The following is a 24,482-nucleotide window of genomic DNA, read 5'->3' as shown; positions in this document are numbered from 1 at the left end:
TTCCATACTTCCACACTAGTTCGGCCATATAACTACACTTTTTAGTCTCTTCATAGTTGGACTAGGACTTTTATTAATTGGTTTTTCAGTTGTATTATTGTTGGTATCTTTGAATTTTTGTTGTATTCGTACTGTTTACTCATCTGGATTATTCCAAAGCTTCTCGGAGCCATATAAAGCATGAGAACTACGTGTACCATATTAGGGTAAATTTTCATACTGATCTATAGTTACAATCATGGAATTAAGGTTTTTAACTTTTCTTCTTTTTGGTCAAGTCTGGTATGTAACCTCTTAATGAAATCTGCCAATTTGTTAGTTGTAATGAACACTGTTTGGAAAAGTCAACTTTTTCTTAATGTAACTTTCTAAATTATGTTTGAAAATTCTAGAAAAAAGCATTTATTTGATAATTTATTTGTTATCTATTCTAAGTAGATAGCATATGATTTTTCTACTTAGACTAGATGACATATGATTTCAATTCAGTTCGATCAACATCTATATAGTATATCTATTCCAGGGTACTCCTAAAACATAACGAAAAATTCGCCTTTTACACATAGAAGACTGTCTATCGGCACCAAATTGTCATTGAAGTACGCAATCATTTCTGTTCCAGATGTTGATCGAACTGAATAGTAAAGTTCATGTAATTCTTCCCAAGTTTCACTGCAATTTTTTTTGTAATTAGCAGAAACATGTAAATTAAGCACATTTGTAACGTCGGAAAAAAGCGTTTGTCGAAATTTTCGAAGTTTTAAGACGTTTGGACTATATGACTACCGTTTTTCTTATGTTTTCATGGCATTTTATTCCTTGGCGATCCAAACATGTAATTAATTCTAATCATTTTGTACTCTTTGTGCAACTGATTTCTGTTTTAAAAATATGAAGGTTACATTTAGGGAAAAGAAGGACGGGATTGTGATAACGACGATAGTAAAAAAAAACCGTCAACAACTGTGAAGCAATTATTTTGCCCGGCCTAAATTACTGATAATTAAATAAGATAGATTTTATTATATTTTTTATTTATTTTATAGTAGTACCTGATAATACATAAATTTATAATCATATATTAAAAATATAATAGTTGCATATACGCACGATGCGTAAGATATGTACCTTAATTTCTCACGATTAATCTTATTTTAATTCCACATGTTGTTAATATGTTATTTTTCTTGGTATCGAAATGATACAAGGTATTTTTATACTGTATGACATAAGTGAAAACAAATATGTACATGGTGTCTGACAACCTTAACTAGCTCCCGAACCGTTCTTACTATTTGAAATTTGAAAGTTAGTGTTCAAATATGAAGTTGTTTTCTCAACTAGTTTTGGTGAAAAATTGCCAAGAAAATAATGTCGGCAAAACGATCGAACAAAATCTGATGAAATTTACATTTTCTCAATAGAAAATCCTTTTGCTACGAGCTGCCACTTCCTACGTGGTCAGCTCAAACGGATAAAGTAATACTGTCAGGTAAAATCACCATTTATGTGAAACACTGAAACATGTTACATACAATGTTCACATTCTAACAGTATTATTGTATAATATCAGCGACCTGGCCGTTGACTTGAATAACAGGGAGTATGAGCACTGGTGGAACATCTCCAAACTCAAATCTACAAAATATAAAATAGTCAATACAATGTTAATAACGTGTTTGTCTAAAACGGAGAAAGCAAAGTAGCAGTGTAATATTGTCACTGGTATAAATATCAATACAAACGATCATGGGTTTTAATTAGATTACCATCCAAATTTCTATTTTTTATATTTCAGCGTAATCCCGACATATGAAATGATGCAATGCTCCTTTCTAGCGAGAAATTTTAAACATATTTTTTTCAGAATAATATTAATAATGATAAACTAATATATTCCCGTTTTATCTTTAGGCTGATGTACTAAAGCTATATATCTTTTTTATTTTACATGCTAGAAAAATTTCGGCAGTTCGACCATGAGTAGAAAAACTTACGGTTCCTCTTCCTCCTGTATTGTAGGTGAGGGTCTAATCACAGTGTCCTCCAACTGTGAAATGCTTGTTATTGTTCCCCCTTCTTCTACTGTCGACAGCAAAGGTGCCCGTGAAACAGCATGATCAGAAATAAAATTCTCTATCTTCTGTGCATTTCTTCTCTGCATAGAACGAGAATCAATATCTGATCCATCTGATATCTTCTCAATAGTAAATCTGCAACATTAATAACTTTCCAACTTAAACATAATCGAACAATTCTGTCAAAATAATTGATCCTTATAAAAGTTCCACTGGAAACAACGTCATAATATCTGTTCATGTTTGAATAAACATTCAATATCGTTTATTTTGCAAGTAAAAATACTGTAACATTTGTGTCAGTGGAAATCATATTAAAGAATTTGTATTTCACTAGAAACTTATATAATGGAAAAAATTAAAATCACGAAAATACTGAACTCCAAGGAAAATTCAAAACGGAAAGACTCTAAGCAAATGGCAAAATAAACAATTCAAACGAATGGATAACAATGAAGGGACTTCTGTTTCATATCAATTCAACTGCATCAAGTATTTTCAACAATGCATTTAAAAAGTAAAATCACAAAAATACTGAACTTCGAGGAAAATTCAAAAAGGAAAGTCCCTAATCAAATAAAATCAATTAAAAGTTCAAACACATCAAACAAATGGATAACAATTTAATGCAGTTTAATAATCGGTGGAGTTTGTTAATGTTTAAGTTTTTGATTACAGTTTTTGATTCTAAACAATACTACTTTTAAAATTTACGAACGCATGTTTTTTGTTTCTGGTAAAGGTAGACAAATCTAATGTTTTATATGTATTAATGCATTTATATAATAACATACAAGTAAGTGTACGTGTATTGCATAAACTTTTTATAATTAAAGGGCCACTAGCTACGAGATATATGAAAGATATAAAACATGGTTTTTTTTCAGTCATAATTGAAAGTTAAATAGTGATATAATAATAACAACCTTTAAACAGCCAGTATGGTTTTGTCATAATAAGCGACGCAACAACGATGATGAGTTATTCACTTGCAAGTGAATAATTCGACATCATGGAATCATTATACAGGTGACCTTCAATTTAACCCCGTAAAGGTTAAAAAAAGAAGTGTGCATGAATTATGCGTGTTCAGTTATTAAAAGGAAAAGAATTTCAACATTGAAAGTGAAACAAAGGTAAATAAATTGATTGTCCCATTCGATCCAAAAAACACTCGTTCTTATGGGTGCAATACCACCACTGACTTTCCCCTATAAGTCTTTGTTAAATTTGCACTTTTCAAAAAAAAATTCAGAATTTATCTTTGTTTCAATTAAAGAAATACTTGGCATCGAGTAAAATCGGTAAACAAGAGTTTGAGTTTGACAGTCAATGTTCCTTTAAATATGTCGAGAATATCCCTACGAATTCTCTACTAACATACTTTCCATCATATTTCTTGATATATTTATGCAATCCGAGCTAAATTTTATGCAATTATGCTGCACTCGAATGAAAACTGCATGATTAGTATAAAATGGTTACTAGCATACAAATTTCGGGAAAAAAGGCATAAACTATCAAATTCAAGACCACCGATTCTAGTATGACGGTCTTCTTTGCTTTGGATACAAAGCCATGTTCTAATTCTAATAAAACATGGGATGCACGTGATTGACGTGACAATTGAAATTGCAACGTCAGCAGAATTTTAAACAACGCCGGAGAACAAAATGGACATTCTAGTTGGTGTTGCTCGCTAGGAAATTAAATAAAAACATTCATAAATTAAGTTAAAATGTTTCTGTTCTTTTTTTTAAATTGTTGATTTTCTATATCGTTTTAGGTTCATCAAATCAACATGGCGACATTTCGAGTGTGTATTATAGGTCCGCTTCGAGGTACAAAAGTTCATAATATTCCTATTAGAGGTTGCACTTTGTAAATACAGCTATTTCTCAAAACACGCCTCTTTTGGGGAGTAATTGAATATTCATAGAAAATTAATTTTGTTTACATACTGGTTCCCAGTTATGCTCTCTGTGTTCCATATCGCAGAGACAGAACTTGGGAATGTTACCAGTAAATAAACACGTGCATATTGTTTACATTGAAATCTGTGGTTACCTTTCATTCGAGGTAGGGGTAGTTAAGAAAATTAGTGTAAGTTTAAACTCTGAGAAGTTCAGGGCATATAAACGTTGAATATATGCCGCACAGCCCTATATTTTGACCTTTGAAAAAAATTGTGGTGCATATGAACTTTCTATTCTAGGATAAGATTTTTTTCAAAACTTCATAGTAAAAGTGGTACAGTTTTAGCCGTAAAAGGAGTTCCAATGGGTAATTGCATTGTCAATATTTACAGAAATGCAACCTAGAATCGATAAAATTCTATCATGCCATACTCTATGCTCATTAATTTTTATCATAGGTATGCATATATTTGTAAACATTTAATACCTTGCTATCACTTGGTATTAAGATATTGAAAACTATAATGCCTACCCATGTTAAAATGAGCATAGAGAATGGCGTGAAAGAATTATTTCTGAATTTAACCTTAATTTTTGGTATTTGACTCCGAACATACTAAAACTTAAATCCAAACTAGAATTTTTTATAAAAGAATCAATTAACAATATATTGACTCGTTTCATTGTTTGATCATTTTGTGCATATTTTAGACTAGACGCTAACTAACAACCGTGATAACGTCAGAATACTGGTGATAAATAGACGGACTTTTCGTACGCATCTTGAGTTTTATGTCATATATTTAAAAAATATAAATCACCGGTAAACCAGTATATGATTGATTTTTCGTGGGCCAAATCAGACACGGATATGGTTTTATTAGTGGCTACCTTTTTCATGCACTTTTCAATGTTGGCAATCTTTTCTTTTTGTAACTGAATACTTAAAACATGCGTTACCTTTCTATTACTTAATTCAAGTTGAGGGTTATAGAACACGCATTCAAATGAGATTAAAGTATTGACCAAATTGAACCAGATTGACTGATTAAAATATTGTTTTAATATTCCGCTTTAATTAATGTTTGAAAAAATAATCGTTTTTTATTTGTTTTGTCTAAATTTTAGCTACTGTACCTTTCAATTATTAAAAATTTAAAGTATATATCAAGTTCAAGAGATGTCTATTTTGGTAAGGGCTCAGTGTTTTGACGTAATTGCCTCGTTGTAATCAAGTTTACTTCTATTAAACTATTGTTAATGTAAATGGAACTTTTAAAAACTTGCGTTTGAAAGCACTGCGTTTAACTATGTATGTATATCCTTTCTATCTTTAGGATTGCGATATATTACCTGGATGTCTTTTCATTGGTACCTGGCGAGGAAAGTTTCCGCTTGATATCGGAAACATGTTCAAAAAGATTTGGAGGACAACTTGTTTTTCTCCTTCTGGCTTTACTTTTACTTTTCACTATTTCATTTAAATCTTCATCATCATTTGGGTCAACATGTGCACGTCTCAGTGGCACGTATTCCTGTGCATAATCAAAGTCTTTTTCAAGTCCTTCCTCAAAGCTTCTCGTTTTTACTGACGATTTCCCTATCGACTTAACAGTAGAATTTGAATCATTTGAAGATTTTCTCGAGTCTGTTCTACTGAAAAATTTAATTAAATGTAAAGGAAAACTGACTTTTCTTTTCCTCGACTTTCTGGAATCTGTATTAGATCTATCTCTCCCTGTAATTGCAACTCGGGCCAAAGTTCGTTTCGTAAGACTAGAATCAGATGACCATGACTTTCGTTTGGTCATTCTAGGAGCTCTCAAGTTGGAAGGCTTTTTCAAATCTGTATCTTCATCCATATTACTCATTGTCTCAGGGTTAATACCATTTGGTATTGGTTGGTAATCCATGTATTGTTTTTCTAGTGGCATATTGTATAAATGATCATGAGAGTTTGTAGAAAAAACCCGTGGTCGTCTACAATTAAAGAAAAGAAAATATATTCTCTGAAATCAACTACATTCAGTCTTCTTTTTTTAAAATAAATTTCGTTCTAAGTATGTATTATACATTTCCAACTGTACGTTCAGTAAACAAACAAAATTGCGGTGACCTATAGTTGTTAATTTCTGTGTCATTTTGGTCTCTTGTGGAGAGTTGTCTCGTTGGCAATCATACCATATCTTCTTTTTTTTTTTATATTTGATCGTCTTTAAAGCTGAGTTTTACTTTGCGTATTGTCGTTTGTTTTATTTATTCTACATTAGTTAGAGGTATAGGGGAGGATTGAGATCTCACAAGACATGTTTAACCACGCAGCATTTTCTCGCCTGTCAGGTTCTGGCCGTTGTTCATCTTGTATGCTTTTTTTTCTCTTTAAGTTCATTTATTTGTTTTGGAGTTAAGTTTGACGTTCATTTTCACTGAACTAGTATACATTTTTGTTTATGGGTCAGCTGGAGACTGCCTTCAACAATGAGGAAACCCCAAGTCTTACTTACGAATACGATGATCTACCGGTAACAATGCTAAGTAACGATCCAGCAGCATTACTTCCAAAAGACATGTGTCTATTGGAGTCTTGGTCCATCACATCACCTAACACTATTCTTGATCCGCGAGTAGACGGGGACCTACATAAATAAAATAACCAATATGCAACAGTGCAAACAAGACAATAACAAAAGAATTTTTTTATTTACATTATATTTGTAAATTTGATGCAATTTGTTTCGTTGTATGATACTAAAATTAATGTGTGTATTTATTATTGTGAAATACTGATTAATGGTAAAAATGCGAGATGTGAAAATCACTTCTGAAATTATAAATGCGAATGCTATTGTAGCATTTTTCTCAAGAATATAAATATTGCAATAATTCACCAAATTCTGTGAATCAAAATGAAAGAATTTTAACTGTGCAAAGTAGCTAAGTAGCGAAATATGGCCTTGTGTGCATCAAAGTTCGGGAGGAATATAAAATAAAACATCTAATAAAGGCAACAGTAGTATACTCGTAGATCCATGGACAAAAAAACCAAAATCGGGGTAACAAACTAAAACCGAGGGAAACGCATTAAATAAGAGGAGAACAACGACACAACACTAAAAAGGTAACACACACAGAAACGGACCAAGCATCAGACAAAATCCCACGAGAATAACAAATATAACATCAAAACCAAATACATTGTTTAACATAAAAAGTCTTATAGACAGTATAATTAAATATATGCCTATAGTAAACAAGCTCATCATATATACAAGGATTAAAATTTGAACGCCAGAATCAAAAAATTAAAAAGACCAAACAAATTACAAATTACGAAGTTGAAAGTAATCGATTCCTAGGGTTAAATAATTGGAAAATTATTCCAGTGTGCTCGACACGTATTTGTTGAATATATCATGTAGTGTCATAATTACTAATGTTACTACACACGAAATTACAAAATTTTGTGAAAAACTTTATGTTATATTACTCATTAAAAGGAAGAATTTTTTTTCCAGCAACATTTTATTCCACATTCTACTAGAGATTATGATCTAATTGTATCGTTTGAATGTACAATTAAAAATTTCACAAGAACCTTTTTTTCAAGAAAAATGTCGATATAGGAACGTCGCATGAAAAAACCTAGAAATGAATCATTTATTTAAAAATAAAATTAAAACAGACGTGTCTTACGCCAGGTTGTATGTTGAACCAAGATACACTGGCCTTTTAGAACCAATTGACGCCTCTGTATATGGTACTTCGGTAAACATGTTTTCAAAATGTAAATCTTTAACAAGAGGAGGACATTGGTCACACATTTGGTCCACTAAAGCCATAACTACCTGTAAAAAGATTCAAAAGTTTGCGTACCATATGTAACAGAAAAAAATATGGAAAAATTAAACAACTACCAATGCAATTGATAATACCGTGATGATGGGTCTTATCAATTTACAGAACCTGCCTATTAGATTTATTGGTAATTATTCGCTTTCTTCATGAATATACATTAATCGGCGTTTAGCATGGATCGCACCAAATGTGATGTACTAATTCTGCCCGGTCGTAGTTGTAAAATAAAATAAATTGAGTATTTATACATCCCTAACAACAAAAAGGACACCTCTCTTAAGCAATAGTTTAAAATTTTACCATGACGTTGTCAGACTATTTTCAAAAAAAAATTTGAATCTAACTTCCTTGCGTATCTTTTGTTTCTCTTTCGTAATGGTTTCTTGCTTTTATCAATACGTTGGTATACAATGGTTGTATAACATGCGTGACCGATGAAAAGCAAGTTGTTTATTTGATTTCTGCTCAGCATACAAACCATATATTTCATTAAAAATTCAAGAAGATAATGATTACGTGATTAATCCATTATATAAGAAAAAAGTGAGTCGACTTGGAGGAGGGTAGTTATTTCAACTGTCACTGAAAAATGCAGAGAAAAAAAAATCCATCTAAACATAAAGTAATAATTACACCAACTATGCAATACAAAACGTCCATGTTTCTAAGCAATACAAAACGTTAACTTAAAAGTTTACGGACAACTCTGAAAAGCAAAAATTTATTTGTTAGCCCTTAATAACTATAGTTCATAGATGAAATGAGGAATAGAAAGTAGGACTACATACAGCAGCATGTCTGTCAATCAACCAGTTTATATCAAAATCATCGTCATCTTCTCCAAACGGATTGATTAACTGTTCTGCTACCTCGAAAGAAAGAAAGAATAATCTACGAATAATACATATTCATTTTCGAGTGATTTTTATACCGAAGTTCGGTGGTTCTCGCCAGGCACTCCGACTTCCACCACAAATAAAAACTGACCGTCACGAAATAGCACAAGTGTTGAAAGTGTCATAAAAAAACAATCAATCAATCAACATTATCAAGTGTGGTCAGATCTGCTACACTTAACACTAAGCATGATAAGTAATTCCATATTATGATTGGAAGATACATTTATTCTTAAAGATTATTAATTCAGATTGTAGTTTATTTTGAATAGTCTTATGTTGTGGCATTCCACAATAACTGCAGGAATTCTGATGTTGACCCAGGACATGTTCTTCCGCCTTTCTTCCTCAGACAATTTAAGGCGTCTTAACCTGAATCCGTGGCAGGTGTATTGATTGATATTTGAGTCGAGCGCTCGAAAAAAGTTTAATCCCTCCAATTTTAATGTGTCTCTACCTGATCATAAGCCTGAAGCCCATTGTTGTTGTTAGATAATAACAAAACTTCTGTCATATTTATTTTTCGTTTAATGTATATCAGGTCGCTAGAATTTTCTGTTTTGTTATCCGAAGTTTTTCTTTTTCTACAAGATATGCATTTTGAATTTTTAAAATCTGATTGGTTTCATAACGGAATATCACTTCAAAACAAATGCATAACTTTTTTTTTTTATTTTGATTTCATAACAAGGTTATAGAAGTTGAATGCTTTTTATTTCGTTTATTAGCTCCCCCCCCCCCCTTTTTCATAAAAAGTTACTGGTCAACGTTTTGCATACAATTTTAAAAAATCAATTTCAGTCTTTCTGTTAACTCGGCCTACGCATCACGATTCTAATGACGATAAGCAACACGACGAGTGCCACATGTGGAGCAGGATCTGCTTACCCTTCCGGAGCACCTGAGATCACACCCGGTTTTTGGTGAGGTTCGTGTTGCTTACTTATGTATTATTATTTGTCTGTTTATCTTTTAAATTTTAAGTATGGCGTTGTCAGTTTATTTTCAATATACGAGTTTGACTATCACTCTGGTATCTTTCGTCGCTCTTTTGAGGGGGGAAGGACCTTTATCGGGACGTCGGGATTGACCCTTTCGGGATCCGGGATTTCTTTTTTCGTATTTCGGGATGTCGGGATTAAATATTTTTCAGGATCAGGACCCCTCTCTCTCTTTTGTATAGAAATGAGGTTTTTCGAACTATTTGTTTTTAAACTATGAAATCAAGAAATACAAATGCAATTAAGCAATTATGTACCTTAAAACTTATTTAATATATATTTGCATCAAAACTTACCTTGAGCCACCCCATATAGAAGAAAAATTGCAGCAATGTGAATATAGGAATATAAAAATCCATTCCATATCCTTTGTAGTTCTTCGAAGGATCAAGGAACTGTTGACTTATTAATGTGGTTGCAAAAAATGTATACACGGCTAATGTTACAACCTAAAAGAGAGCAATGATAAATACTAATTACTATACAGCATACCATTGGAAAATTAATTCCAAAAGAAAATAGTTTAAAAGTGTTCCATGAATAATACTTTGTACTTGTGTGTTTAGTTATTCAGTATACCGTTATGTAAGTGATTTCTGTACTAATTTTCCTTATTTTAACTATTCAAAAGATTAAAGTATTGGAATTAGTTATCAAAGGTACCAGGATTATAATTTAATACGCCAGATGCGCGTTCGGTTACATAAGACTGATCAGTGCCTCTCAGATCAAAATTGTTATAAAGCCAAATATGTACAAAGTTGAAAAGCATTGAGGACACAAAATTCAAAAAAGTAGGTAGTTTCTGTTTTGTGTATGAACTTATTATAAAGGGTTGTTTTAAAGTGATTTTTTTTGTCCATATGAAAGGCATCATTTATGAATGCACATGCTCTCCTTAACAACTTTACAACATCGAATATCTTTAAACATTTTATTCAAGACAATTTCCTTTGCTGAATATAAAAATATAAGTCAGAAGCAATATAAGATGGATAGTTCATTTCATACTTTAAAACAAAAGAAAACCAAACCCTTGTGAATAATGAAGGTTTTGAATGTCGGACTAACGCTACCTGAGTAATATAGTCACCTGGGTGTATACTAAAGGTATTGTTATCCAGTCGTATACAAAACACTTCGAACAAGTATCCCTAATGTCTGCAAGAGGCTGAAACAGAAGTTTTACCATAAAAACATCTTGGATTACAATGGTAATATATCATTGCACGAGGTAACGAATTTAAGCCCCTACATAGACTGGACATAGATATGGCTTCGTATATATGTTACAGTAAATAGGTGAAATTAGGAATTACAGGTAATTACTAAACATTTCAGTAAATACCTGTAATTACTAGCCAATTTAGTAATTACATGTATTTACTAGTTGTTTCAGTGAATACTGGTATTCACTGATTTTTTTGGTCATTTTTACAGCTATTTACTAACATGATATTTTTTTTTTATAAAATTAAAGATATAATTCAAGATACCAAATAAGAAAATAAAAGGGTATTTTAGGGCTTACTTAATTAAGGATTATGGAATATAAGGCACATCAAAAGCTAGTGTATACTATTTAGTGTTTGTAACTGAAACTGGAAAATGGTTGTTTTAACAGTTTTGGAACTCCCTAAAAATCATTTTTCGCACGCAAGACAATGCTATCAATCCACTATTGAGAAATGCACCTCTTTTTGCTGATAGACATTCGATAATGCCAAATTTGGTTGAATAATCTTGATAGTGCTTTTAAAAAATCTCATAATTTCTTTAAATCAAAATCTCCATCAGACATACTTGCTCAATGCCAGAAGTTAAATTCCTTTTACAAAATGGGTTGATTTTAGACTTCTTTGACTTCTTTTGTCAGACTGTTGCGATGTAGCTGACATTCTTCACAAACAAATTTATACACTTTGATGGTGTTTAGAGTCACATTTCATATTTCTGTGTTTCTTTTTTTTATGAGTTTTTCAAGACCTCCAAACTTAAGCTTATAAACCTGCAGCAAAATTTTATCATCGTTTTTACTTGTATAAGAATCGTCTTTTTGTGGATCGTACAAGTCAACTAATTGGTCCATCCCTTTTGTTTTACTTTCAATGTTGTCATTCTGTTTCTTTTTGTCGAAACTGCGACTATTGTCGCAAAAGCGAGACATAGCAAACCATTCTGTCGTTAGTAGCGTCCACACATATTCACTATGTGGTTAAAGTTCTTTATATTTTGATAACTTTCTTATACTATCCTGGATTTCTACCAAACTTGAACAGAAGCTTGTTTATGATCATAAGATAATTTTCAAGAAGTAATTTTTGTAAAAATAAAATTAATTTTTCCGTATTTTACTTATAAATGCACTTAGTTTTTATGTCAGTTAACATTACATTCACATGTGGTTAAAGATTTTAGAATTTTAATAACTTTCTCAAAATATCCTGGATTTCTACCAAACTTGGACAGAAGCTTGTTTATGATCATAATTATATATAAGATAATACCCAGAAGTAGAGTTTGTAAAAAATCCTTTTTCGTATATTTCTTAAATATAAATGGACTTCGTTTTTTCCTCAGTTAATTGTACATACACTCTGCAGTTTTTTTTAAAAACATTTATTAGATTTCATAAACCATCCTGGATTTTATTCAGCTTTGGACAGAAGCTTCTTACAGTACTAGTCAAAAGATAGTATCTCGAGGAAAATTTTAATATTTTTTTTCCATTTTTGTTGATCCTGCGACTAACAGCAAAAGTATATACATCGGTAACATATCTCCAGCTAGGGGTTAAATTGAAGGTCACATGCATACATATTCATTGAGGTCCAATTATTCACTTGCAAGTGCACCAGTACTAGATTGACTGCTAAAAATATAATTTCACTATATCATTTTCATTAATGATTGAACAAAAAAAAATCATATTTTAATTTTTGTATATCTCATAGCTAATGCTCCTATAACAAAAAGGTACATTTTAGGCTAATCACTTTTTAAGAGTACTCACTGATCTGCTATAGTTGGTATTTCCATAACTTTTGATCAGCTGACCATATTACGACATTGTTTTAACATTTAGTAAATAGGTGTAAAAAATCATTTCAAAATTAGTAATTACTGGTAATAACTGGGCCGTTTCAGGAATTACTTGTATTTACTAAGTACATTGGGGATTACATGTAATTCCTAAACTTTAGTAATTACATGTAATTCCTAATTTCATCTATTTACTGTAACATATACACCACCAAACCAACGCCTTTTAATCACGGGTTTACATTCTTTGTCTGGAACAAGAGTTTTGCAAGGGCCCTTGTGTGTCTGGACAGCGAGGTTTATTCCCACACATTTATTTAATTAAATTCTCCGAATTCGAGTGTATAAATATATATGTAACAGGTATCAATTTTTCTTGAAAAAGTCTCAAACGAATGCTCCACGGCAAACATGTTTTGATCACACATCGTTGTCATTTTAATGGAATTTGACCCGACTCATATACAAGTGAGAGGTTCAGCACTTTAAAACCAGGTTTAATCCATCATTTTCTACTTAAGAATACGCCTGTACCAAGTCAGGAATAATGACAATTGTTATCCATTTTTTTTTGTGAGTTTAAGCTTTTGATTTTGCCATTTGATGAGACTTGCCATTTTAAATTTTCCACTAAGTTCAGTATTTTTGTGATTTTAATTTTTACTTATTTTGATTAACACAACAGCTAAAGAAACTTAATTTTTAAATTGCATTTACAATGTGCAAAATATTTCAACTGTACTTTCAACTGTACTTTCACCCCCAATATACAACAGCTAAAGAAACTCTTAATTTTTAAATTGCATTTACAATATGCAGGCCATGATATTTCAACTGACTTTCGCCCCCAATATTGTTTCAGTCATAATTCTTTCACGATATTATGTAAAAAAGCGATAACGACTGAGCCGTTGGCGGGGTCATAATCGCTGTCGCAGTCGATACCACTGTTCTACGGGCAGTTCATGTATCACGATAACGACTAGATTTTCAATAACTATTATGTTTATTTCAGTGAGGAACCATGCTTTTAAAAATTATCATACACTCAAATTTATTAAAGCAAACGCGAGTTATTGTACAATTTCTATAGGAACGAGTGAATAATGTACCAGTCATAGTGATAACCATAGTATCATTTAATAGCAATTTTTCAGTTTATAAATGCATTTTGTAGTTTTCTTTAATTTTATAATTAATGAATCGCGATTGTGTTTTATTAAAGGGACATCACTCTAAACACAATCACAGAAACCACACCTAAATGGTCATTAACATGTAAAAGTCTGTTGATGACCGGTTTTCTTGTCCGTTTTTCTGTTAAGGACCGATGGATTGATTTTACTATAGAATAAAGAATGTCATGTGTTACCTTGTTATCCAATAAGAGAAGATAATTCTTGACCGATATAAATTAATAGTATTTTGAGTGGTAAGGATTATCATTACTTATATAATATACCTCTATTATCATTCTGAGACCCCATTCAGTTTGTATAAGGCCTTCTTTTCTTGCTGTTACAAGTACACTATTAATCCACATGAAGGGAACCCAAAACTTGTTGTATCTGCAATCGATGTTTTCATACATCATTGCTTCCTCTTTAGTAATGAATCCTAAAGAGGAAGTAAAAGAATACAGATTGTTGAAGTATAAAGGATACTGTTAACCATTTTGGAGCAATTTAAATCTTCTTTTTTTTCGGTAAATATATATTTTCCATTGTTCTTAGAACTTATTGTTTACCGCTTATTTATTTTACCTCTTTATATTATCTTCTTTGTCTTCCTTTATCAATACTCACAGGGTTCGTGTTGCTTAGTCTTTCATTAGTTTTCTGTTAAATGAAAACTTTTACCAACATATTTTTTATCAAATAAAAGTCACCTTTATTTGATAAATGGCTTGAAAGAAACCATAATGTTCAATGAAATAGTCTACCCAACTATATTTGACTGGTATCTATTTGATTGTCCTTTGCTTATTGTTTAGTGGCAAATATTTCATGGCAACTAAGGCCGAAACAAAAATTCGCGAATGATTTTGCAAAATACTTCACTACAAAATTGATATATAGTTATCAAAGGTACCCGAATTATAATTTAGTACGCCAGACGCGCGTTTCCTCTACATATGACATAAGACTTATCAGTGACGCTCATATCAAAATATTTATAAAGCCAAACAAGTATTAAGTTGAAGAGCATAATAATATGAAAGTATTTAAAAAAAAAACTGTAAAATGATCAGAGTCTGTTAGCGTATCAATTTGGTAGCATGTGCCATTTAACGTGATCTAATATTGGAACCTGCTATACAAAGATCTAAACATTTTCAATTGTCCAGTGCTAATTATGATTAGGAGTTATCTCTCTGTCACCACGTGGAGATGCCCAGAAATAACATATTACTCGTTAGTCAATTACAAGATTGTTCAAAAACTATGTTTTATTCATTAACAAACTGATTTATTCATTTATGAATGATATTATTGTACTGCACTAATCAATACAACCCCACGTGCACGATTGGAATAATTAAATATATCTTAATGTATTTCACCATGCACGAACTTCACCCATTCGTCAATATGAATAACAGCCATGTTATATTCCATGTGATTGTGTGAGATGTATAAATACGCAAACACGTCACGTCGATATTAAACAAACAATATTCAATCAATCTAAAGTACCATCTAAAATATTTTGTCTTTTGGAAGAAAAAAACTATATGGTAGTTTTTAAGACACCTATTTATTACCTGCTTCCACGATGTGATCCAATGTAGGAAATCTTTTCATGACAGCTACACTTATTGAACGAGCTATTAGTATAATTCCAAACATCAGATATCTTGCAACTGTTCTTCTGAGTACCCGCTTCCTGTCTGTTTGTCCGGGAAGATAACAACACAACATGAATACGGTCCTATAATTGTTTTTCAAAAACTGTTACACATAATTCTTGACCACTTAATACTAGTAAAGAGTCTTAAAATATCAAATTAGACGAGAATGAACCAAAGCGGTTTTCCGGATTTTCTCTTTCGTAGTAATCAGTTATATGTATATAAAAAAAGAAGATGTGGTATGATTGCCAATGAGACAGCTCTCCACAAGAGACCAAAATGACACAGCAATTAACAACTATAGGTCACCGTACGGCCTTCAACAATGAGCAAAGCCCATACCGCATAGTCAGCTATGAAAGACCCCGAAATGACAACGTAAAACAATTCAAACGAGAAAATTAACGGCCTTATTTATTTTTATAAAATGAACGAAAAACAAATATGTAACACATAAACAAACGACAACCACTGAATTACAGGCTCCTCAGTCCTCAGTGACTTGGGACAGGCACATAAATACATTGTGTGGCGGGGTTAAACATGTTAGCGGGATCTCAACCCTCCCCTAACCTGAGACAGTGGTATAACAGTACAACATAAGAACGAACTTAAAAATCAGTTGAAAAAGCTTAACTCATCAGATGGACAAAAATACAAGTGGACGTGGATGGGTACTTGTACATCCCAACAACAAAAAGATACTAGGAACATATTTGAGAGTATTCGCAGTTAACTGACAGATAGTTAAAGCCACTTACAACTAATTGAAAAAATCATGCATCTAAAACTAAATTATCAATCCGTACACATCCAATAGATTTAGTGTAAAGACGCCATAAACAGTCAGAAAAAAACATGACTTTGTGCAATGCCAAGATACAGGTATCGACATCTTGTAGATCCATGAATGTGTATATGTTACAGTATATAACATACTAGTACTATTTGGTTTGCATTTAATTTACTGATAACATAATCAATATTTATACCAATAAAAACAATATGCAATGCTTTTATTACAGTGTTAAATTGGTAAACTTTTGAAATAAGTTAATTTAAAGTTTACCAGGATCATTTTTGAATTTCCGGGCACGGTTAACAACATTTCCGTAGAAATGATGAAGTGCTATTCCGTTTGAAATAAGTTTTCTACAGGTACAACCAAAATTCTAAACCAAATCTTTATATCTATGAAAAAATTTAGTAAAGGTTTTAAGTGATATATGGTAACGATATCCCTGGTTTAATAATTTACCAGTAATACATAGATTACGTTCTTTAAAATAAAAAACGTCACAACATACACGGGCATAGCGAACGAGCTATATAAACACCGTAAGATGGTAACAAAGGAACATCGCCATCTAAAATTTGAAAATTAACAATAGGGAACGAAAAATCGTTCCTTTTGTCGTAAATTTTAGTATAGAGTTTCCCGTTTAAAACCGAAATATCTAAATCTAGCAAAGGACAGTTATTACCGTTTAAATTTGATTTATTTAAAGTTAGTTCCTTGGGGTCAATTTCAGCAGTATGTTGATTATTTAACGAAAAATATCATCAAGATTTATAACGGTAAGTGTTGTTGAATTTATCAATTAAATGCAATTTCTACGGTTCTTTACTGAGTGTAGTCATAAACTATACATATTGAAATGTTAATTCAAGTGTCTGTAACAAGTTTTCTCCAGGTACATCAAAACTTCGAAACAATTAATCTGTAATTATGAATTATTGAACTCAGGTTTTTTAAAGAAATTTGTGGAAACGATATCCCGACTAGTTTACCATTGGTTTAGAGTACCTTACTACAGGCAGAGCCTTATCGAACGAGTTTGGATATATAAACATCGTAAGATTGGACCAAAGGAATATCACCATCCCAAAGCAAAATTAACCATAGGAAACAAAAAAGTCCCTTTTATTGGAAATTGTTTATGTATATATAGCCTTTCATTAAAAATAAAATACAGGAACATTTCTTATAAAGAGGCGCAATTGGTGCCAATGGGAATACATATAACCTCTAGATACAGTTTTAAGCAGAAACATACCGTGAAATTGGTGTTGTCAAGGAGTAAACAGTACAACATTAATTTAATTCTCATTACATTTCAAATCAGTTTATTTAGCATATATTCATTTCTTAATTTGGCGTATAAATATTCGCATACGATTTAATCAGTAATTCGGTTTTCACACATATATATCCAGATTTCGCGCCTTTTCTCTTGTCGAGAAAAAATTACTGATCAGATCGACACGTATATTTTGCATTCATGATATTTAATTGCAGTTATCTCTTTTTCTGATATAACATTTTCATATATGTAGATTTCCTACCATTTTTCGGAGATCCAGAGACCATGATTTACATGACCAGAGTTATTAAACTGATCAGTACAATTTCCCATCCCAAATGTTGTTTTTTTTATTTTATGTATTATTAAGACAATTTTTATGTTCGTATGAGTATAGCGAAGAAGAACATAAGAATATGTTATCAACACTAATACCCATACATCCTATCGATACTCTAGTTTTGGAATTTCACTGACTGATTATGACGTCTTTATACTTAATTCATTGGAGGTATTCTGGTTGACAGTTCAACGGATTTTTATAGTTTGTTCTTATGTTGTACTGTCACACCACTGTCCTAGGTTAGGGGTGGATGTGTGTCCCGCTAACATAATTAAGCAACATGTATGTGTCTGTCCCAAGTCAGGAGCCTGTAATTCAGTGGTTGTCGTTTGTTGATGTGTTGCATATTTATTTTTCGTACATTTTTTGTTCTTTAATAGGCCGTTAGTTTTCTCGTTTGAATTGTTCTACATTTTTCATTTCGGGGCCTTTAATAGCCGACTATGCGGTATGGGCTTTGCTCATTGCTTAAGGTTGTACGGTGACCTAAAGTAAATTTTTGTGTTATTTGGTCTCTTATTGATAGTTGTCTCCTTGGCAATTATACCATAAATTCTTTTTATATTTAGTGTTGGAAGAAATTGTTTCTGAACACAGACAAGGCCGGTTTTTTTCTTTTGAAATGCTTCTCATTTTGTTGTGCGTAAAACTTTCAAATATATAGCTTACTAATTTGTTTTGTCCTTTAGGGTTTAAGGATAGCTTTATCATTAACAATCAAACCACATCTCGTTAAATATGTATAATGATGCTCAACCATCCCCGATATAAGTTTTTTAACTATTGTGTCATCAAATTGCATTTATATATTTATCACTTGCAAAATATCCGATATGTTCTTTTTTTTAAGAAAGCAGTAAAAAATAACTTATGTAATAGAATTACCTGTCTGGCCAAGGAAAATTCTGGAATTGTCTCCACCATCTTGAAACTACCATGGAAACATAAAATCCGAGAACAAATGACAGAGGAATATAGGAAGTATACTGATTACAAGATATCACGACCTTTTCAAATAATCTGATAAAAAAGAAAAGGAAACATTTTAGTTACTATAGATTTCTGTTCATTATATAACATTAGAATGTTTAAAAAACAAAAAAGTAGTGCCGTGAATAGGATTTTACGATAAGTAAAATTTCACTTCTGTAATACTTCTTTTATTACGAGAATATGAGAACTTGCTTATACCTTCTTTAACACACGAATTTACACCTTGGACTCTGTGATTTGTTTTGAATTTGATGTTGGTAATGTATGTCTTGTTGCTCTCGGTCAGAATGTTGTCTATCCTTCCAGGATGTACAAGGATTCTGCCACGTCCGGCTAAAATTGTGACGTTAAATCCGATGCTTCGTATAGTGATAGCGTCAGGCTCTCTGCATAGTCCAGCCCTGGCCTCAGTGACTTTTCAATTTTTTTTATTTTTTTTTCAGTGAGTCCATCTCGCCTTCCATTACCTTCAATGGTGCAAGCTCCCGGTGGGATTACTTGGGCGCTCTAGTATAGTCCCTATCGTCCCCGGGTAATCTACCCGGGCGCTTGAAACATTGAAGGTAATGGAGGGCGAGCTGGACTCAGTGACAACAACAAAAATAAATAATTTAAAAAAAAGTCACTGAGCCCAGGGCTGGACTAGCTCTCTGCACTGTTAGAACCCTTCCAAAATCTCTTCGAGGGAACCGCATATCTGGCCTCTTGCAAGATAAAATTTCTGTCCCTTTTCAAATTACCCTCATTTTCCAGTTGCAGCCAAAACTTCCCTACCATCTATGCCGGACGGCCTTTATAACGCAAACTAATGGTGATATGCATTGTTATTTGTTCTCATCTTTAACCTGAACAAAATATTTGCCACTGGACGTAAATCAACCACTAATTAATCAATTATGTATATTTTGCAATGAACCCAAGGACATATATATTTTAAATGGTTCATGATTTTCAGTCTTTTTTTGTCCGTGCAATGTGTTTGTTTCGTGAACATTTTTTTTTTTGCCCCCTCTTTACATTTCTATTTCTATTTTATGCTCAAAAGATTTTTCTAAAATTTAAGATTTTTATTTTTATTTAAAAAAAAAATCATTTTAGCTCCATCCAGATAACGTATTAAAAACTTTACATATTTGAAATATTTCACTAATATACACCATATACTTGCATAAGACTTACACTATAACAGTACAAATCTACTGTATTTACGTATGTTAATAGTAGATGTCAAAATATGAAGTATATACTAGGTCAGTTAGTTTGACAAGTTATAAATAAAACCGACAGTATGTTTTTTTTTATTTACGTATAAATATAACTGACTTAAATATAATGTTAAAAGGATATTTTAGGTAAAATATAAAAGTAGTATACACGTGTTTAAACATTTCACTAATAAGCTATAAAAATAGACAATGATTGCAAACTTTTAGGTAGTTGCACGAATTCTAAGCTATTGTGTCAACGGCAATAACATAGAAAACATGTAATAATGTCAGATAGACATATTGAACGTAGACAGTATAAGATATGTTACAAGATTTAGTATATTACGAGTTCAAACCCGGTAATAAGTCTAATTCGGTAGGTCACATTGTAAAAAGGGGAAGTGATTTTAGTTACGACATTAAGATCATTTTAGTTACGACATTAAGAACATATCTATCATCTGTGAAACGGATATTCCGAAACGTTCTACCAACTCGTGATGGCGTCCGTAAAATTTACGAAGTTATGATAATTTCATCTTCAGCACTTGGCACTCTTGGATTTCAACGCAACGAGACGAACGTTTATACATGTTATATGCTGTATCAGCCGAGATGGATAGAAGTCTTTAACTGATCGCAAACGGTACTGTTGCTTCTCAAGAGTGAACTTGACAATGGGAAAACTAATTATAGTTAATAACTAATCCGAGTTTTGTGGGGTCTTGTTTTTTTCCCCCCGCTGACAAACCGCGGCTTGATACACTACATGCACTTTATGTCAAATTGTCAAAGAATACAACTTAGGTAATCTATGCCTGAGGTAGAAAAGCATTAGTATTTCAAAAAATTCAAAAATTTGTAAACAGTAAATTTATAAATATAATCATATCAATGATAATTCATGTCAGCACAAAAAGTAAGCACCTGAAGTCTCCAATAACAGAACAAACTCAGAGTGCTAAAGTAATATATAGTAATATGATGTCCAAAAATCTTAGGTCAGATTTAAAGAATTCCAAATAGCGACAAAGGTCTACAGTGTCAACAAAGAGAACCCAAAGATCCTACTGCAAACCAGATTTTAAATGGAAAACCCAGTGACAACCCATTAAGAGTTTCCAAATTAACAATAGGTACACAATGATGTGGCGGGGTTTTACATATTGTGTGTAAACAAGACCTGTACCTTTTATATGGATCAATTTATATGGGGTAGGGTAGGGAAGACAAACATTTTTGCGCCTGTCCCAAGTCAGGAGCCTCTGGCCTTTGTTAGTCTTGTATTATTTTAATTTTAGTTTCTTGTGTACAATTTGGAAATTAGTATGGCGTTCATTATCACTGGACTAGTATATATTTGTTTAGGGGCCAGCTGAAGGACGCCTCCGGGTGCGGGAATTTCTCGCTACATTGAAGACCTGTTGGTGACCCTCTGCTGTTGTTTTTTATTTGGGCGGGTTGTTGTCTCTTTGACACATTCCCCATTTCCATTCTCAATTTTAAACGATAAAAAAAGCATAAAACAAAAATAAAAACCTTTCTAATAGAGACTGTTCCGTCTAGGGGCGACAATTTATTTGACAAGAGAAGTCGGAGTTCCCCATATGTATAAACAGTTCTATTTATATCACCAAAAAGTATACTGCATATATTGACATACATATGTACATTGACAACATGGTCGTTTTTGGAAATTAAACATATTTACATTATCCATCCGATTTTTCTCGATTGTTTCCAATACCGAAAGTATCATCTAATTTATACTTGCCATGAGAAACAATGAGATACTACGAATGGAGCAGGAAATGCTTAACCTCTAGGAGTACATGAGTTCGTGCCTAAGGTTATGTTGTTAAGGTGTTTGTGTTGCCTTTGTCTTTAGTTTAGTATAATTTACTCCTTAATCTATCAATATCTCCGATGTTTCTGTTGGTATTAGTCTTCTTGAAATTATTATTCTCATTTAAAATCATCTTCAAATTCTAAAAGGTTGATAAAGTACTTACGTTCTCTGGTCTACATTAAGTACCAACCGATATATAAGAGCGATACAGGTATAAAGAGCGGAATATATAAGCATTTCTTTATATAGTAACTTGTACACACTACCCCTCCATCTAGCTAACAATTTTGTAAATGTTCCTAGTCCAGTAGTTGCTACTTTGTATTGATAAATTATTGTCATGGTAACTTAAATCCTGTTTAAATCCAGTTATTCCTAGTTTATCGATATGCTGTTACTAGTGACTGTTCAATGTCCGGTAAATTCTCTAAAAAGTAAAACTCAAGTGTAAGACGACAATATTGTAAAAGCATATTTAATAATTCCATTTACTTTGTAATAACAACTCGAAAATTCGTTTCCCGTATAATTATGTCTACTTAATTATAAAAATCTTTTTTTTTACGAACTAACAAATTATTTGCAGCATTATGGAATCGATTTAGATTGGATGATTAATACCAAATAAAGGCAACAGTAGTATACCGCTGTTCAAAACTCATAAATCCATGGACAAAAAACAAAATCGGGATAACAAACTAAAACCGAGGGAAACGCATTAAATATAAGAGGAGAACAACGACATAACACTAAAATGTAACACATATAGACAAAATCCCACGAGAATAACAAATATAACATATATATATAACATCAAAACCAAATACATGAATTTGGGATAGACAAGTACCGTGACACGTCTTATTGCAATGTGAATTTACACTCAAAAATAAGAGAAAACAAACGACACAACGTTATAATGTAATACAAATAATGTGTTGGTCCCATTTGTATTTCAGTGGTTTTTTTTTTATTTAGATTATATATCTCCAGGATAAACACGGCATAATTCTATCTCAGATATGTGTTCAATCAATAGGGAATGGTATAATCTAAATCCTCTGAAATTTTTTACTCCCATTGTAAAAACAGAAAACATATTCTGGAAACATTTGTCCAAGTTCGTTTAATCCATAGATAGAAAGGGGGACTTAAAATAAGAAGTACAATAGGAATATAGAAAACAAAAATGTAAATAAAAGATTAAATACTTAGTTGAATTTTAGGTTATCCTATGAATATACTAAGGCATGATCGTGGAAATGAATACTATATGGTAAAAATGATACGATTAAAAGACAGTCTTCCTATTTGTAAACTTGAAAAATGTGAATTTTCCTTTTGGTAGAAAGATTTTATCTCATTTTTTAAGTAGAAGCCACGTACTAGTATATATGATATATCACTAATTACTATGCATACTTGCGTTAACTTAAAGTTGACATAGGGATAGCGTAGAACACATGCGTAGTATTACGTTTTATAAACTATGCAGCAATTTGATTCAACAAAACAATTGCAAAAAAGTAAAAATGGTTAGAATTTAAATAAGACTTTTAAAACTATCATTTAAAACACTTACCTGTAAAATTCCCTTTGATAGATCTAGTAATAACAACAGGTTGACAAATGGAGCTGTTAAAATATTAACTATGACGCTAGTTGATTTGTCATTTGACAGGAAAAGATTGTAAAACACGTCCTTTACCTGTCCTACGTCTTAACTAGTAAGACCCAGTTTTAAAAAATCAACATATCAAAAAAGACAATTTTATGAAATATATACTTAAATTTTATTTACATTTTTTTTTTAGTTGCATTTAAAGAAGACGTCACAGAGTACAACCTTGTCTTACCGGGCTATGAGATATTTTGCTACATTCCTCTTTTAGCCTAATACAGAAATCATGTGCTTCTGTAATTTATATAATATATGAATATGATATTATAATCATTGGTTAATGGACTGTCAGTTCTGCCAGTTTTCGTCCAGTAATCAGCGCATGGCATTTGGTTTTATAATTTAAAAAGTACCATTCACTTAAGTAGCCATTAAATAACCAGTGCTACGATGGCTAAACGTTAATAACTCAGTTTATATTATATGCCATTGACTACCTAAGGCACAATAGTGTTGAAAGTGGCAGTAGACACCCATCATTAATTTTTTAATTTTTCAAATCTTGTAAAGAGCGTACCTAATGAATGCTATCACAGAAAAACGTGTCGATTATTATATTTCAATGACCTTGACATTCAGGATACCTCATTAACAAGTTCTTCTAGCTCAAAAGCTTCTTCATGAAACTGACTCTATCACCATCTCGCACTAGTTGATTGAAACGATGTGTTCATGTTTTAACTCA

The 24,482-nt window shown here is 31.9% G+C and overlaps 1 protein-coding gene across 1 annotated transcript; it reads right to left on the bottom strand.

Moving 5' to 3' along the window:
* Window positions 1–801: 801 nt before the first annotated feature.
* Window positions 802–22,544, bottom strand: LOC143079575 (bestrophin-4-like). The gene is made up of 12 exons (XM_076254987.1): window positions 22,280–22,544; window positions 18,952–19,086; window positions 15,553–15,719; window positions 14,251–14,405; window positions 10,840–10,917; window positions 10,043–10,195; window positions 8,638–8,718; window positions 7,688–7,839; window positions 6,499–6,630; window positions 5,348–5,974; window positions 1,998–2,213; window positions 802–1,638 (listed from the first exon to the last, which is right to left on the bottom strand). The coding sequence occupies exons 1-12, from the start codon at window positions 22,456–22,458 to the stop codon at window positions 1,557–1,559; spliced, it is 2,157 nt and encodes a 718-aa protein (XP_076111102.1). The 5' UTR covers window positions 22,459–22,544; the 3' UTR covers window positions 802–1,556.
* Window positions 22,545–24,482: the final 1,938 nt, after the last annotated feature.

Source organism: Mytilus galloprovincialis, chromosome 6, assembly GCF_965363235.1.
Source record: "Mytilus galloprovincialis chromosome 6, xbMytGall1.hap1.1, whole genome shotgun sequence".
Lineage (NCBI taxonomy): Eukaryota > Metazoa > Mollusca > Bivalvia > Mytilida > Mytilidae > Mytilus > Mytilus galloprovincialis.
This window is presented reverse-complemented; position numbering and strand designations above follow the sequence as displayed.